Source organism: Zootoca vivipara, chromosome 2 (genome assembly GCF_965207765.1).
Source record: "Zootoca vivipara chromosome 2, rZooViv2.hap1.1, whole genome shotgun sequence".
Taxonomy (NCBI): Eukaryota; Metazoa; Chordata; class Lepidosauria; order Squamata; family Lacertidae; genus Zootoca; species Zootoca vivipara.
Window position 1 is genome coordinate 29,970,795 of NC_142584.1, and position 13,660 is coordinate 29,984,454.

Below are 13,660 nucleotides of genomic sequence, written 5' to 3' on the forward strand. Positions count from 1 at the left end.
TGTACCTCAGCACAACACAGTCTTAAGGCTATTTGTGTTGCAGGATGACTATACTCTTCCAACCCAGCATCATGATGATCAGCAAGAAACCATGCATTTTCATACGAGCTCGTTTTGTATTAGCTCATCATGCATCGAACAAAGGGAACTAGCTTGTGCTGGGCTTCGCCACTCTTATTTAGAAATGCGGCATTTGCCAGGGCTTGGAGAAACAGATGCATTTGGGGTGCTCTGGTTTACAAGCATTTGGGCCAATGGAAAAAAAAAATGTGCCAATGGAATCTTCCAGGGATATTTTGAGATTGCTGTGATATTTGGGGGATGCAGCCTTTGAGATGAGATTGCGCTCTGCGAACACTGAAAAGTTTGCTCAAAGTCAGATCATCAGGTGTCGCTATGGGAATCCACAGCAATGAATTTCCCTACGGATTTCAGCAGAATAAATAATCACAGCTCTAGCGCTAGCAATACTGTTGCTTACTCAGAAAACAAGCTAGGGACATAAGCAAGCCAGTGGCTGTTATCTTCTTCCACAGTGTGCTCTGGCACGTACTTCTATAACTGAGTATCAGTCCCTCGTGCGTCAACCTACAGAAGCAGACTACGTCTTATGATAAAAGGGAAGCCCAAGTGTCGGGTCAGCCACTGGGACAGAGTTGAGGAAGTCAATGTTTTACACCTCGGCTGTTTGACCCATGCAAGGTCAGCCATGATATTTCAGCTGTAGGGAACGAGTCCAGAGCTCCCATTCTGCTTTTTTCAAAGCAATTTAAACTTAAACATTAAAAACAAAACTGGCTGGGCTCCACCGTTCTAAATCTGGCTGTTGCACAATTGGACGCCAGAGCGCTATCTCTTTCCAAGTTTAGCCAAAGGCCTCAGTCCTGCAAGGTGCTAATGCTATTTGTTTGTAATGGCTTTGGCAAGAGTTACGGATAGTTAGCACGTTACCACGTAATACTTTCTTAACAATACAAGGCTGAATCTCTACCAATAGACTGGGTGAGGTGTTGAGGTATCATTGAGGGATGGCAACTTTATTTTAATATTTCATTTCCTTCCCATCATGGTAGGAACGGCACCATTTTGGGTTTTTTTTTGGGGGGGGTTGCCTCAAGCACCAGAATTCCTCGTATCATCTGTGGAGAAACATCTCTATTTACTAAAGACTGTCAATAGAAACTATTATGCAGCACAATACACAAGCATTCAAGCAACTTGAAAGAACAACTTTGAATGGTCAGCAACTCAGAAGAACTAGTGTGCTCTTTTCACATAATGGTTACACAAAGCTACAACAGGGTCATGAAAATGCCTTGTGGACTTATAGTGCAACTAGTTAATAAGGAGACTTGGGTAGCTGCCACACAATCTATAACTAGTGCAGTTGTTGTTTTTTAAATGGAAACTTAGGATCTTACAATTTCAATGTTAACATCACATTGATTTTCAAACCAGAAATTCACATGCAATCCTGAGGTTCTATCCATACACTGTTAGATGTCTGTCAACAAGTGATATCTTTTTATTTAGAAAATGCATTGACAAATCCCAGAACTCAGAGTATAAAAAGCTCCCTGGAGGGCTATAAATCAGTGTTATATTCATCGTTCCCTTAAGGGGTGGGTAAGGACACCCCCTGCCCACAGGAAGTCACTTTCTCACTTCTGATTTTTGAGCATTTAGCATACACTGCCATCATGCTTTGAGCCTTTTCTCTGCAACCACTACGACTCCAAATTTACTGATCTACAATATATATATATATATATATATATATATATATATATATATATATATATCCCCTTAGCTTTGCAACAGTGACTGCATCATTCATCAAGCAGCAAGAAAAATGGAAAATACTGAACAACCCATTATTGAAATTACTGGAGATTACAGTTGCCCGTAAGAACCACAAGTGCTACTCAAATAGTTTCCCCTTGTTACAATATAATTCACAAAACAGCTCCACCACCTGACTGGCATTGTGGTTTGTGTGCAGGTAGGGGTTGGGGAGGGGAGGCAAAACAAATGCAAGGTAAGCTTCAAAAAGCAGTATCACACAACCAGCTCTCAGCATCATGCTTTGCGTACAATAGTCCTGCTTTTACCTTAACTAAATGGTTCAACCTGAATGAATTAGAATTGTGGGCCCTCTATAGCAGGCACCCCCAAACTTTGGCCCTCCAGATGTTTTGGACTACAATTCCCATCCTCCCCGACCACTGGTCCTGTTAGCTAGGGATCATGGGAGTTGTAGGCCAAAACATCTGGAGGGCCACAGTTTGGGGATGCCTGCTCTACAGGAATGCAGCTACAAAACTGGGATTGCACTTTCAAACTAGATTTTCCTGACCTGCACCTCACTGATAGTGACACTTGGGACAGGGGAGGGATTCAATTCAGTTTGCACTTCACCTAATTTGCACATTCAGAAATAATATGTGAACCAAAGCACAGCCCTCTTTCGAAACTTGCAGTTATCCAAAGTTTGCAGCGCCTTCCTCCAGCCAAGCAATGCATAGGAAAATACAAAAACTGGGTAACATGTGCATAGAATTGTGAAATAACATATAAAAATGTGTTAGATTGGGGGGGGATGCTTCACAAAAATGTGCATATTAGGAGAAATTTGCAGTAAAACGTTGAGGACTCTTAAAAAACAAAACAAAATCCCACACACAAAGTGATGTGGAAATGAGGCGAATTCAACTTAAGATTGGAAAAATAAGAAAACTGAGAGAAACAAAGACAGTCAGATCCACCCACCCCTATAGGATCCTACAAGCCAAGATTGGGTATGTAAATCTTCATATATCAGCCTTTATCTCTAGTAAAATGTGAAATTGTAGACAAAAATTCCCATTCCCATTTTCTAGGTCACACAGCACAGAAATTCAAATGAGGAGATGTTTTGACTTCCAAGAGATTCCACCAGGAAGGGCTGCCATAAGGTTATTCTTTTTGTCCCTGATGGCTATTTTATTCTAGGCAGCCAAATATGAAGTATGTTGCATCAAAACCAATCTATTATTTTCTTCCCTTCCCTTCCCCTGGTGCCCTCATCACTCACAGTATCAAGGGCAACCCAAATAGCAAACAGCTTTGTAGAGACCTTTTGGAAGAGTCTTCCCATCACCAATGTGGGCAATCTTAGGTTGCTCGAGCCAAGAAGAAGTTTGGTTTATTTCAAAGCCTCTCCTTAGCTTGGGGACGCAGAGAGGAAGCCAAGGGCACTGAAACAGGACTGGCAGAACACTCAGGCACCCCAAGCAAACGGCAAAGTTTATCATTTATATTGCCATATGACAAAGCCCACACTGGTAAGTAGACCCTGCCAAATTGGGAAACTGCATGTTTCCGCAATCTGTCCTTGTCTGACAAATACAGCAAGTAAATTAATTGAATTAATAAAGGGCAACAGGAGTGGGAGGGAAGGAGGGAAAAGGTAAATAGGAAGGAAACAGATGCCATTACGCAAGATCCCAAGGACCCAACATTCTGAACTTTGCAAAATAGTTGTCTTCCAATCAGGGCTTAAATTATTTTCCGGGTCATGTGGCCAGCATGACTAAGCCGCTTCTGGTGAAACCAGAGCAGTGCATGGAAACGCTGTTTACCTTCCCGCTGGAGTGGTACCTATTTATCTATTTTACACTTTGACGTGCTTTCGAATTGCTAGATTGGCAGAAGCTGGGACCGAGCAACGGGAGCTCACCCGTCGCGGGGATTCGAACTGCCGACCTTCCGATCAGCAAGCCCTAGGCTCAGTAGCACCACCCCTTAGAATCATAGGCTCTCTTAGGATCATAAGATCACAGAATTGGAAAGGACCTTGAGGATCATCTAGATTGACAAGAGGAATGCCCTCCCATCAAGGGAGGAGATAAGTAACTATACAGCCTTTAAAAAGACATCTGAAGACAGCCCTGCAGAGTTTTTAATGTTTGGTGTTTTATTATGTTCGTGTATATGCTGGAAGCTGCCCAGAGTGGCTGGGGAGACCTAGTCAGATAGGAGAGGTACTACTAGTAGTAGTAGTTCTACCCCCTGCAAAGCAGGAATATGCAGCTGCCCCATATGGAGTTCAAACCTGCAACTTTGGTGCTATCAGCACCATGCTCTAACCAACTGAACTGAAAGTTTCAGTTTCCAATCTTAAATTTAGTTCTCCCACATATGCCTATCAGTTTGTGGTTTGTTTGTTTGTTTTAAGTCTGCAGAAAATTTTGTATGCGTTTGCATGTGCATTTTACCTAACATTGTATCAATTTTATTTACGACTTTATAATCTGCACTTCCATTAAAATATAGCAGGGCAGAGTACAACATATAAGGATGAAACGACAACAACAAAAACCCATGCAAACATAATTAAAAGCATAAATTTATCTATAAATACTGACTAGTTAAAAGAGGGAAAATCAGTTTGTGATGGGCTGCCTAATTTTTTAGAAAAAAGTTTTCAAAAGATGACTGAAGGGAGGGAGGGGTTTCTGCTGATGCTCTATTGGAAGGGAGTTCCACAGGGCAGACCCTGCCACGCTAAAGTGGGGACCCATAGTGGGGACCAACCAAACTTCAGAGTGTGGGGAACCGCCAGACATGCTCCATCAGAGGACCTCGTGGATAAAGAAGATGCACAAACAATCAGCCAGTCCCTAATGTACTTTGGTCCCAAGCTGCTTAGTGCTTTGTGGATTAACACACGTACCTTGAACCTGAACTGGTAGCAAATTGGCAACTTTCCCAGCAGTGCAACTTTCCCAGCGGTGGAGTAACATGTACCCAGCCATCTGCTCCTGTGAGCTGACTGGCTGCTGCCTTCTACACTGACTGAAGCTTTTGAACCAGGTACCAGGGAAGCTCCACATTAAACACTTGACAAACAATCAAACCTTGAAGTTGCCAATGCACTGTGGCTGGGTTGTCACGCCCCAGGAGCTGCCACAGCTGGTATACCATTCTGGACCTGGTTTTAAAAAAAACCCACAACACTTTGCTACAGAGATCACGTGGGCCTCTAGTGACATAAATGGATCGTGGAGTACCCCGGACTGCACTCCTGCTCCTTCAGATAGTTGACCTCTCTCCTGGATACAAGAACTAGCCATCCATAAGGCCTCCATCTTTCAAAGATTCAAGTTCAGTGTGTTGACCATCATCCAGTCCAGCACTGTACCCAAGCACTGGTCCAGAGCTTGCACAGCCTCTCTTGACTCAGTTGTAATGGAGAAACAGAGTTGGGTATCATCAGCATACTGAGGACACCTTGCTCCAAGCCTCCTAATGACCATTCTCAATGGCTTCATGTAGATGTTGAAAAGTATGGGGGACAAAACAATGCCTTGTGCCACCCCGTATCATAGGAGGCCAAAGGACACGCACCAAATGCTACTCTCTGGATACAGCCTTGCAGGTAGGAATGGAACCACAGTACCACCACTCTCCATCCTGCAGAAACAGTCCAGGAGAATCCCATGGTCAATGGTAGCAAAAGCTGCTGAGAGATGGAGCAGAAGGAGCATGGTTGCACTGCCTTCTCTCTGCTTCTATAAAGGCCATATGCCAAGGGGATCTCTCAAACCTAGGTCTGAACTCCGAGCCTTTATATCCCAGCTCAGTCACTGAGATCACCTGGAGGAAGGCTGTTGCTCCCCATGTTTCAGAAGCCCAACTGGCTTCAACTGGAAGTTGGGCGTTTAGTATTGCTTGTCCCATGCTGTGGGAAATCCTCCCAGCAGAGAGATTTGGCAGGCATCCTTGCGATGAACCGTTAGGGATCTCTTGGACACTTATTCACGCCAACCAGCCTATTGAGTTGTTTAAACTTTTTTCAGGGTGAGCCTGCTGTTTCAATGATTTTGCAGTGCCTTATTGGTATTTGATGCTAAGGAGGATGGTGGCATTTCAGTTTGTGCATTAGTTCATGTGAATAAGTTATGTTCATCCTAAAAGGCGAACAAAACTCGCCTCTCTCCTTCTCCACTCCTGCCCATGACCTTCTAGTTTTTAAAACCTTTTTTTGTACTTTCCTTTTAGCAAAAGAGGGACCCAGGTGGCGCTGTGGGTTAAACCACTGAGCCTAGGGCTTGCTGATCAGAAGGTCGGCGGTTCGAATCCCTGTGACGGGGTGAGCTCCCGTTGCTTGGTCCCAGTTCCTGCCAACCTAGCAGTTCGAAAGCACGTCAAAGTGCAAGTAGATAAATAGGAACCGCTACAGCGGGAAGGTAAACGGCGCTTCCATGTGCTGCTCTGGTTTGCCAGAAGCGGGTTTGTCATGCTGGCCACATGACGTGGAAGCTATACGCCAGCTCCCTCGGCCAATAATGCGAGACCAGCGCGCAACCCCAGAGTCGGTCACGACTAGACCTAATGGTCAGGGGTCCCTTTACCTTTACCTTTAGCAACAGTCTGAGAAAATGCTTCCCCCACCTATTCTGCTTAGAGTGCTACCCCACCACCCCTTAAAGCTAGTTTTTGTCTACCTGCTATTGAGAATCGGTGGGAATATCAACCAGATGTCCTCTAAAAAATGGTCCCTTCCCTTTCTTCTGAACAGCTGGCGGCACTGGGAGACTTGGGACTGTTCTGATCCAAGCTGGATGAAATTATTTATTTGACATGAACCTTAAATATTGCTGTTGTACTAAGTCACTTTTTTTTTTAACAAGTACACTAATGAGGAGAGGGAGGAAAAACCATAAACAGGCACTTTTCCAACTCCCAGCAGCAATCATTAATTAAAAGGGAAAGGAGTAGTCAAATACTTCCAAAAGGAAAGGGGGATGCCAGCTGGTTTCATGAGGTTTATTTAAATCTTTCAGCAAGTCCTGATCGATACTCTGAGGAGAAAAGAACAGTTCTCTTTCTCACTACAGGGCAAGAAACCCCACACATTAAAACTCATTTTTCTTCTCATCGGTGATGTGCCACAAACAACTTTTGCTTTGCTACAGATAAGGGGGTCACTGCACATCTCTTGCTAACCCAGCCTGGTCTTGCGGTTCCCTTCTTCGCTTTCCTCTCTTGTTCATTACTGAGAAACAAGCACCTAGTGGAATTTTTTTTGGCTTTCCAGCCCATGATTAGTGCCTGCCTCTCTTTGAACCAGTGCCTGCAGGTGCCCAGTGGGAGGCTTTTTAAATAACATGCATTTCCCAAGGACAAAAATGTAACCTGTTTTGGTTTGTTGACTTGTTTCTAAATGTCTGGTTACAAAAAGCATCTATTCTGAACTGAGCAAATAAGGTGGGGTGGGGGGGAGAGGAGAACCAAGAGAAGGTGATGCAGTGTACTAAGCCAGTTTGAAAACAGATCTAGAGGGTGTAATCCTGAACATGTTCTGTCCTGACCCTAATCAATTAAGCATGCTATGGGACCACAGCTTTATTTGGGTGTATGTTCCATTGAAATCAGTCTGGTGACCTTTTAGTTCTTAGGGACTGGGCTGCCAAGGTTGAAGACTGGCATTATTGTGGACCACATCCTTGTCTCCACACTGCACTTAGCTGCAGTTTCCCCCATCTCTTTCCTTGTTATCTGGAGGTTTCAGGTGGCTGTGCAGTAAACCTTTTGCCCAATGTGGCTTGAACCCATGACCCTGAGATTCAAAGTATCATGCTCTACCAACTGAGCTATTTCATCATTCCTCGATTCATCCAGCTTCACAAGAACTCACGAAGAAGGTTATTATTATACCCACTTAACAAACAGGCTAAAGCACACTGACTGACACCCCCCCCCCCAGCACATGCAATTTAATCCACAGCTGTACCATGATCTCCAAGATCCAAACCTTAAGATTCCAGACCTGCACAAGACCATGAGATTTGGGATTTAACCATTCCTGCTGCTGAAATTACCATGAGAAGAAATAAAGCATATGTGATACAGAAATACCCTGCATATTTCTGAGATACTGTCTGAAGTCATGAAATAAAACAAAGAGGATTTGGGGAAAGATCATTACTCATAAATAACTGCCTAAAAAGAGAGCAGCTTGGTTATTTACTGTCTACTCTAACTGTTCAGCATAGGAGGGAGACGGAATTCAGAGGAACAAAATAAGGATTACAACACATGCGAATAGAGAAGAAGAGCTGGGATCAATGAAACAGGTAGGTAGCAGAGATAAGTCCTTCAACAAACGCATATTAAACTTTGAGAATTCAATGCCTCAAGTATTGTGATAGTCTTAGCCAACTACATCAAAATATCCCTCTTTTGGTGGGGGGGGATGCAGGGCATCTCTTTCAATTGCTACTAATTATCAGTGGGGGCAATTAGGTCTTACAGTATCCTTCAAAAGGTGGTTAAGCCACCCCAGACTCATTCTGATGTCTGTCGCCTTGAATGTTAGAACGAAAGCCATCACAATAACTAGAAGCACAACCCATCCCCATATGTGATGGATTCTGGGGACCAGCAAGGACCGGTGAATATCACTGTTTTGTCTCATTTATTAACTTTCTGGACATCCAGTTACTGAACTTAGAGAAACCACTGGGCTGGCCCAACATGGCCTTCCTTAACTTCCCATCTTGTTTGTTTTGTCCTAAAGGATAGTGCCCCCCCCAGTGGTTCTAAGGTGCTTTCGTTCAGATGCTCAGGTAACTACATATTTGAACTTCACATCTAATGTGAAGAAAACGTCTAGAGCAGACATATTCACAAAGTCTGAGAGCGATCAAAAGACATTCTTTCTAATAAAGAATTCTGTTTATGAGGGAAGCGCTCCCCCCCCCAACTACAGTTAAGCACATACAAAGACTACAAAAAGGTTTTTACTTTGGCACTAGCAATTTCAATGCGTCTTCACTAAACCCGGGTCTGTCCAAATTGGCTGGGGCAGGGGGTGGGGAGAAAACACCACCCAGTCTCTCAAGGTTCATGAGGCCTCCACTCTTAATGTATGTACACATGACTAAATCCAGCAGGGCTTGCTGACAGAAATGTGTTTCAGGGTAGCTGCTTCTCAAATTCTGCTCAGTCTCAGTGGCTCTGCGTGCACGCACACACACACACCTGACCAGTTGCACCCGATCTGCCTACATGACAAACGTACCCCATATTCCAAAGTTGCTTAACTCTCATGGCTTCCACCAATGCACAACACAATATGGCTTAGATGCTGCTGCTGCTGCTGCTTGCTGCACTTAAATATCAGTATACCTGCCTGCTGGTTGGCTTTCTACCAAGGAACCCCGAGAACTGTACTACGGTGGGATTAAAAGTCTCTAATAAAATTATATAATCAGCTTTCCAGGTTCTTTCGGACAAATCCTGATAATTAAAGCTGTTTCAAACTGATTTCAGTTCGTAGTTTGGATGAGGCTCGTTTTCTTTTTGGGGTGAAATTCCTGGCAGCTGGCTATTCAGCATTCCCTGTAGGATTCCAGCCCCTCCAGGTCATTCATCTGTATAGACTGGCCTTGTGTAATCCGTAAGTGTACAAGCAGAAGTCAGTGAGGAAGGGGATAGAGGGGGGGGGGAAATCCCACAGGCCATTCCCATGGAAGGATCCTCACTACTTTTAACCAATAACAGAATGGACCAGCTACAGTATTGTCAGGCTTCCTGATTTCTGAATCAGATTTAGGAATTTGCTCCCACTGCTGGTTCAGTGTTGTATTTGAACCAGCAAGCAAGGTGCAGTGAGGCGGTTGCCACCATGGGCCACCACCACCCACTGAAAAGTCTCCCCTTTGGAATGAATGGGAACTTCATGTCAGTGGCACACACAGCAAACAGCCCCTTGGATTGTGCCTAAACCACTTAAGTTTACATCTCAGTCAGATTCTGAGATTCAAGTTTACATCTCAGTCAGATTCAACCCATCATATGCAGCTTTCCCCTTCCTTCCCATTTGTGGTTAGTTCCCCCCAGCCCCTTCTTGTGTACATAAGATCCAACGCTGAATTTCAGGCTGCACTCCCTGTTTAAAAGCCTGCTATAAATTATGGTGTGCATGCTTTAAACTGTAACTAAATCATATACTGTAATAAATAGGATGGGTGTGAAAGGAGCTTCTGCTAGGGCAGCTTTGTGTATGTCTTTGCCAGAAAGACACTCTCACTCTCTCTCTCTCTGTCATGCAAATGCTATAATTATATTTTAAAAGGGGGGGGAGAACCCCACATTCTCTTGTCACTGCAGTAGATGGAGCAGTCGCTGCCTTCCTTGAACTCCCTTTACAGTCTAATTCTCTCACACAGAGACTTTTAAAAAGAAACATTCTTCATATCTCCCCGCTAAAATTGCCTAGTTGTTGAAGGCGAGGGAAATTATTAAAAGCTTTATTTATTTATATCTCCTCTGCATCCATCCACAGTTCAAGAGAGAAGGTGGGGGTGCGGGTTGGGGAGTGGGGGGGGGAAGCGTCTGGGAAATGCTAACTTTTGCTTAATAAATGTGAGGCCAGAAGCTCAGGACACATTGTTATGTCTGGGTCTGAGGTGAGGGTGGGAGGTAGATTGTGTCTATAAATAAATAGATGGATTGCATTCATACATGCCCAGTGACTTCCCTGAGTTTTGTTTCTCGTGGGTGGGGGCACTTGTGTGTGTTGTCCTTTGAAATCATAGTTCTTTGGATCGGAAATGCACAGAAAGAACGGAAAGGGGGGGCGGGTTCCTTAAGATTAGGTCCCCCACCCTTCAAACTTTTCTTACAACTGTACCCTCCGAGTTGATCATGCTATCGTAGCAACTGTCCGCCCAGTTTTCCTCCTGGGGAGACGGACCTTTTTTAGATGTTGAGTTTTTGTAGCAGAGCAATCTACCGTAGGATTATCCATGTTAAGTTTTATTCCGGCTCTCATCTCCTCAGCTAAAAGATGAGACGGAAAGCTTGCGGGGGGAGAGAGAGAGGGGGAGAGAGAGAGAGAGAGAGAGAGAGAGAGAGAGAGAGAGAGAGAGAGAGAGAGAGAGAGAGAGAGAGAGAGAGAGAGAGAGAGAGAGAGAGAGAGAGAGAGAGAGAGAGAGAGAGAGAGAGAGAGAGAAGAGGGAATCAGAGCAAATCCGTCTCGGAGGGAGAGCGCGCGCGAGACCTGCTCTTGTTCCCTTCCCATAGTTCTTCTCTCCATTGAGAGTTACATATTGTTTCCATTTTCTAGTACTTTTCTGGAATTCCATGTTATGACTTCAGCCCCAGAGAAATCCCTGCCTAGTAGGGCAGGAAACATTGAGAAACCCCTTCAACAGATTCTGGAAAAACTTCCAAGTCATGAATTGGAGACAGACGTAGCAGAGAGACACAGAGACGGGGAGATCTCCACCAACGCACACGCACATAAGAAAACACCACACACCACTTCTTCCCTGCCCTGTAGGAAAAGCTTCAAAAGTTTGGAAATCATCATAATATTTCTTTTCTTTTTTCTTTTTTTAAAAGGTAAGGCGCCTTGCATGCGACAGACTGCCTCCTCTGGGAATAAACAGCTTTCTCCTCCCTCAATTATTTGCGTTGCATTTTGCCTAACCCCCCCCCCCAAAAAGCTTTTTGCAACAAATGGACTAGCTTGCAGGCTGGTGGTCCAGAGGTCTTTATGGCAGCGGCGGCAGCCCCCCACTCCCCCCGGGAAGACGCAACTTCTTGGACTGCTGGGACGAGCGAGGAGAGGAAACTTCGCTTACCTTCAAGCTGCGGAGGGGAGGGCGGCTGCCCGGGCTTACCTTGGCCGCGCCGGCGGCCACCTGCCCCCTTGGGGGTGGGGTGGGGTGGGGGTGGAAAAAGGATATGGGTTGCACACGATCCTGAGGCACCAGCTCCTGGGTCGGCTGTGCTGGCTCAAATAGAAGAAGACGATCGGCGCGAGGGCCGGGTAAGGGAGCGCATCGCCGTCCGAGTCCCCGCTGCCCGGGTCCCTCTCCTTGTCCCCGGGGTCCGAGCGACCTCCACCTCCAGAGAGATCGTTAAGGCGGACGAAGGTCTTGGAGGCGCTGTCCTCCTCCGGGTCCTGCTCCTCGGCTGCTCGCGGTCCATCCTCGTCCATTCTCCGGCCCCCAGACCCGGGTCCGACGAGCTGACCGAAGGAAAGAAGATGCGCCCCCGGAGGAGAGATGCCCGGAGCGTGAGAGGAGAGGGCAGGAGCTCCCTAGGCGTTAGGATGATGTGCCGGCCATGGGGCTGGTGGGGAGGAATCGCTGGCCATAGGGAGGTTCGCGATGTGGGGTGGCAGCGGGGTTGGGTCGGGAAAGGAAGGGGCTTCAGAAGCGGCAAGGGAGCCTTCTCCCCTCCCGCTTGGGCGGCTGCGTAAACCCCGCTCTCCCCATCGGGATCCAGACCGCAGCCGGCACGGGAGCTTCTCGTCACTTTTGGCGCCTTCTTTCTCCCCCAAGATCCTGAGACAGCCGGGGAAGGAGGGTTGGGGAAAGGAGGGAGTCCCCGATTAGCGGCGAGGAGGCTAGGAGCCGGTGCCCCGATGGTCCACCGCGCTCCTCCGCGCTCCAACTCCGGGGCGCATTGCCGGGCGAGCGGGAAAGAGGAGAAGACGACGAAGACTGCTGCGGGGAGCGCCTCTTTCAGGTCCGGCTGAATGGGGAGACTCTGCTCCTACCCCTCCAGCCTCAGCATCCTCGTCGTGCCGGGGACTGAGGGGGGTATCCTAAGGGTTTGGAAGGGATCCAGAGAGCGAGGATGGGGGTGTCCAGGAGCCTCTCCTGTAGGTTGGGCTCCTCCTGCCCTGCGGGGGTTACTAGAGAGGGTGGGGAGGGGTGACACGAGGTGGGGGGGGAGAGCAGATGAAGCGCACGCGGAGCCGGAGCCGCAGGAAGGACGGTGAGGAGGGATGCTCCTCCTTGCCGCTGCCTCTGCCGGACGGGAGAAGCGAGCGAAAAAGCTGGGCGCTCCGAGCACCTCACAGCTGGATCCCTCACTCCAACTTCAAGCCGGAGCTCCGCCCCGGAGCCGCGGCGCCAGCCAATCCGGAGCCCCCTTCAGACCCTCCTCATTGGCCGCGGGAGGCAGCCATAAGAAAAGATACAGCCCGGGCGAGAACCACAGCTGGAAGCAGCCACAGTTAGCGGAGCGCCGCTAGGTACCCCCTCCCCGCTTCCTCAAGTGCCTTCATGGGGCGTGGAGAGCCAATGGGGCGCGCGGGTGGGGCAAAGCCCCCCTCGGATTGGCCCCTGAGCTGAACAGGCACGGAGCCCGCTTCCACCACCGCCAGATCTCTTCGAGGAGGACTGGGGCTTCCCTTTGAATGGCGCAGATCTGGGTCATTTCCCTTGCCCCAGCTTGTGGGGTGGCGGCGGCGGCAGAGGAGAGCCCCAGCTTGGCGCATAAACGAGGGCAGCCGAGCTTTCTGGGGCTTGCTGGAAGATTTGAGGGAGCGCAAAGAAAAGAGGGGAATGAGCGAGAGGCGATGGAACAAATGCGGGCGAAGAGAGCAGAGGCAACTCGGCAGGAGAGAAAGCGAGAAGCAGGGAGCCCGCGGTGCGAAGGACGGCCAAGAGCAGCTGATCGGGAAAGAGCTGTGAGGACTGCTGCACCAGCGCATTCCCTCGTGCCTGCCTCCTGCCTCCTGCTACCCAGTGGGTGGCGTGGGGACTGGACATGGCCGGAGGAGGGCATCGGTCTGAACAAGGTGCCGCTGATCAAGGAGGCAAAGGGGCGCATCCTGGCGGGGAACTAAGAAGGGGCACCAGGGTAGGATCCG

General features: G+C 47.6%; 1 protein-coding gene across 10 annotated transcripts in view; it reads right to left on the bottom strand.

The window, feature by feature from the left end:
* CACNA1G (calcium voltage-gated channel subunit alpha1 G) overlaps window positions 1–12,827 on the bottom strand; it is a 323,342-nt gene extending 310,515 nt beyond the window's left edge. For all 10 annotated transcript variants that reach the window (XM_035104356.3, XM_035104361.3, XM_035104358.3 and 7 more), the window contains exon 1: window positions 11,742–12,827. In XM_035104356.3, coding sequence (XP_034960247.3) covers window positions 11,742–11,995 — 254 coding nt within the window. In that variant the 5' untranslated portion in view covers window positions 11,996–12,827. The remainder of the gene's footprint in view (window positions 1–11,741) is intronic.
* Window positions 12,828–13,660: the final 833 nt, after the last annotated feature.